At 38.7% G+C, this 4,091-nt stretch overlaps 1 protein-coding gene and 1 long non-coding RNA gene across 2 annotated transcripts in view; both read right to left on the bottom strand.

Annotated features, from left to right (window-relative positions):
• LOC106525497 (uncharacterized) overlaps positions 1-1,693 on the bottom strand; it is a 6,283-nt gene extending 4,590 nt beyond the window's left edge. The window contains exon 1 of the long non-coding RNA XR_001311123.1: positions 1,514-1,693. This is a non-coding gene — a long non-coding RNA (uncharacterized LOC106525497). The remainder of the gene's footprint in view (positions 1-1,513) is intronic.
• The window catches only part of tgfbr2l (transforming growth factor beta receptor-like), a gene marked incomplete in the record, with an annotated part of 43,689 nt that extends 40,106 nt beyond the window's left edge, over positions 1-3,583 (bottom strand). Inside the window, 1 exon segment of the mRNA XM_014019760.1 lies at positions 3,306-3,583. Within this exon segment, the coding sequence (XP_013875214.1) occupies positions 3,306-3,459 (154 nt within the window).
• Between the last annotated feature and the right edge of the window lie 508 nt (positions 3,584-4,091).

Genomic DNA, 4,091 nt, shown 5'->3' on the forward strand with positions numbered 1-4,091 from the left:
CTGTATGGATGTTTGGTTATTTGTCGATTCTGAAGAATCGAAGGGGGGATATGTGGTGTATTTTCATGTACTGTCTCTTTAAGAATGTGGACGCGCATACGAGCGGGGGCGCGCCCTTTGTGCGGAGTCCATTTTTACCATCACGCTGTGAGGACCCTCTTTTACATCTCTCTCGCAATAAACATGTCCAAAGCTGAAGATATCGCCTTTTCTTCATTCAAGTGTTAGCTCAAGAGCATTTTTTGACGTCAACAAGCTTACAGGCAGACGCTCGCTGATTTTCCAGCCACCCACCAGGAGAGAAACTCAGCAGCAAGCAGCCACCAGACGGAGGGGAGACAGAGGGTCCAGTCGCCGACAGCCTCAGATGAACCGAGAAGGACACAACACTGGGAAGGGGGCATTCTGCTACCTCGAGCCTGGTATGCCATGAAGACATATTTGAGGGAGAATTCACCCGTCTGGGTTTTGTGGTTGAGGTCCGGGAGCTGAGAGTTGCTGTCTAACAACGTCTACGTCATTCACAGAAGGACTAGATCTAGGCTTACTTTAGGGTTTAGCTTGGGTGTAACAAGAGGAGAGGGGTGCTATTTCTTTTAGTTTAATTTATTTAGACTTTAGATTTAGCTTTTGTTTGTTATTTTTGTTAAACTTTCTTCTCTTTTCATTGCACAAGCATGCTCATGCCAGTAATCCATACATTTGAGTTCATGCCTTATGGGCACTGTGGTTTTTTTGAATAAAGTGATCTTGAATTGTTTTGGGGACCTGTTACCTGAATGGGGTGGGAACTGAATTTTGCACATTTTGATGACATTTCCACATTTAATCATGAAGGTTGCTGTCTTTCATTTATGATTTGCTTTTGAACTTGTCCAATCGCTTTGCTAGAAGTTAATGCCTTCAGCATTTCTTCAACTCACTTTGTCCTAATTTGCATTACTTAAGGTTCATTTATTGACAACTAGTTGTTATTAAGTTAACACATTATCCAAGATAAGATTCTGATGGCACACAAGTGGTACATGTCACTACTAATTCACTGGGAGGCAGAACTTGTGTTGTGATACCTTGTCTGAGTTTTGGACTTTTAAGTTTTTTAAATTTTGACATGTTTTTCTTCATCGATTCTTCTGATGTGTAATGATGTTTCATTTGTCATTTATGGCTTTTCCTGCTGTATCTTACATTGCTTGAATGTATATGTTGTTGGTCGTCATATAACTTGCACTATTTTCCCCTTATTTTTCCATTGTATTTGTTGTTGGGCAATGCATTTGTGTTTGGACGGTTTAATAATTATTCCATTTGTTTTGGTTTTGAGTATTGTTTACTCAAGAGGAGGGATTGTTATGGATTAATTATGTATGTCTGTTCTACCTTGACACTGTCCAGTAATCATATCTTATGATTAACTAGTTTCGGCTGTTTTACTCTATCGGCCCAGACTTCAAGACTCCAGCAATGCATGACCTCTCTTTATTTTGATAAGGTAGCTTCTGGGCTGAGAGACCTGTTATTGGTTAAGTGGTTACATTTGTCGAATGGTGATTGGCTGTAAGCATGTCACATGATGTTATATCATTGGCTCTCCACTGACGAGAGCCAGTCACAACACGACAGACTTCCTGATTGACCGTCTGCTGTGTTGTTGCTCAGAATTAAATCATTTGACGACCATACACACAGACTTTCTGTGCATTTATTCCGTGTTTCTGCATTCTTGGTAAATCATGCTACCACAGGCTGTTTTATTTGTGTTTATAAATCTAAAGTATTATTACTGCACAGAACATTACTTCTTCTAATTAAAGTTATGTCAGAGTCTGACAGGCTGATTTATTATTTATGCATATTTTATCTGCTAACATGCTAACTCTTGTAGGTTGTTGCAAATGTTTGGTTTAGGCATATTTATTTTCTAAAAAAATATGGAACTTTTAGACAACGTTGTGTTTTTTACAAGCAAACCTGAGAAAGAAAAATAAAGTTTTGTCTCTTTTTTGGGTGGGTGGTGGGGAGATTATGCAAAATGGACTTTTTTTTTAGCTTTATTTCATGGGAAAATGTCATTCCCTCATTAAAAACATACACAAAATGTTGCTTTGACTCATTCATGCATGTTTGAGAAATCCTTGAATCTCGTAGCTGCCTGAAGGATTGCTGGTACAAAGCACCGCCTATTTGTACAAAGCTTCTCCCTGGAGCTGAGTCTGCAGGGCACTCCTGGCCTACCGAGGAGGTACACTTTGCTGCAGCATGCAGAATGGGGCGGGGACGGACCTTTCCGTCAGTCCCATACCTTATATGGAAATGGGACATTACATTCCGGAAATGAAGGTTGCTCCTTAAAGACACGGGATTAAGAGAGCAAAGGAAGAAGAAAACCCTAACCCTAACCCTAACCGTTACTGTAATATAATTTTAATATCCAAAAACAACAAAGATTTAATAAAGATTTGAAAATGAAAAAGGGACATACCACGTGACATAACACGTTTTGTAGCCATTTCCTTACTGTAAAATTTGTATTTTTAATGTTGATAGCGTTCTATGGTGTTTTGAAAGGCGTTGTGAAATAAAATGCGTTAATATTATTATAATTATTATAACACGGTTGGTACGGGAAATGTTAAATTTGTATTTTTAATGTTGAAAGTGTTCGACAGAAAATAGTGTCACTAGCGCCCCCTTCATGTTCGGAATGCAATAGTCCCATTTCCATATAAGGTATGGGACTGACGGAAAGGTCCGTCACCGCCCCGTTCTGCATGCTGCAGCGAAGTGTACTTGCTACAGAGTGCCCCTGCCCCGGAAGCACTGTTGTGAAGAAGTGCTAAAGTGGGAGTGTCCGAAATGGTAGGTTCTTAAAGAGGCAGAGGTAAATTTCAATTTAGATACACCATGATGCAAAGTGTTGATACCATAGCATTTTTCACAGCAACTGAAGGTAATAGATTAACATAGATTACCACATTAAATGTGGTATAGAATTTAACTATAAATACATAATACCCCCCATTTAAAAGCATTTAAACCATGATTATCTATCTATCTATCTATCTATCTATCTATCTATCTATCTATCTATCTATCTATCTATCTATCTATCTATCTATCTATCTATCTATCTATCGTTAGTAAAAGATGAGTCAAATGTTCTGAATCAGTTCTGACCGAAATGAAATAATAAAATTAGTTTGTTAAAAGTTTGAGTGTTTTCAGAGATGATCATTTGAAACAAAGCCCCCCTCCTCCATCCCCTCTGCCAACAGACAGACTCCCCGGCATCAGGCAGGACTTACAGGCTGTCATGAAGACGAGTATCCCGGTCCAAAGAGCCCAGAACCGAGCCATGATCTTTGGGACAAAGACACGGGGCTCGGCCGCCTCTCTCAGCCGTCGTGTCGGTGTTTCTCCCCGGCAGCAGGCGGAGAAAGAGCTCCAGATGTTTTTCATCCAGATGTGGTTTGGCCCCGCCCTCCGGTTCTGAGGCTCCACATGTGGGACAGCCAGAACCAGAACTCACATCTTTCCACTCAGAGGATTTTATGAGACACACGGAAAGAAACACAAAAATATGCCTCTAACTTTTTATGTGATTTTTCTTTGTTAAAATGTTCAAACAAACTGAACAGCAAAAGGATGTTTTCTATTTTCTTAATTCACTTTAAATGTTCTTGCCTTAAATGATCACGTTTCTTCCATAAACAAAAAAAGTAGAAGGGTTTTACATTTGACAATAAAACAATACGAGTCTGAAACAAAATCTCAGTAAAGATCACACTGAACTGATACAAAAAACCTAGAAATGTCTAAACTCTGTTAGTTTTACAGATGAGCTGAAATGTGATGTGGCAGCAGCTGAGTCATATCCAATCATATAAACATACAATGTTTTGTAGGTTTACCCAGGGGAAAGGATTGCATTTAGGATATATACATTTTATTTTAATAAGACTGACAAGAAAACTGTGCCTTTATTTTGAAGAATCTCATGGAGAAGTGCAGCTTTTATTTTGACAATGTTAGAAAAAATACGTTTTTTTTTTAGATAAAATTTATGAGACTTCAACTTTTCTTAAAATATT

The sequence above is a fragment of the Austrofundulus limnaeus genome, unplaced genomic scaffold (assembly GCF_001266775.1).
Source record: "Austrofundulus limnaeus strain Quisiro unplaced genomic scaffold, Austrofundulus_limnaeus-1.0 Scaffold229, whole genome shotgun sequence".
In the NCBI taxonomy this organism is placed as follows: Eukaryota; Metazoa; Chordata; class Actinopteri; order Cyprinodontiformes; family Rivulidae; genus Austrofundulus; species Austrofundulus limnaeus.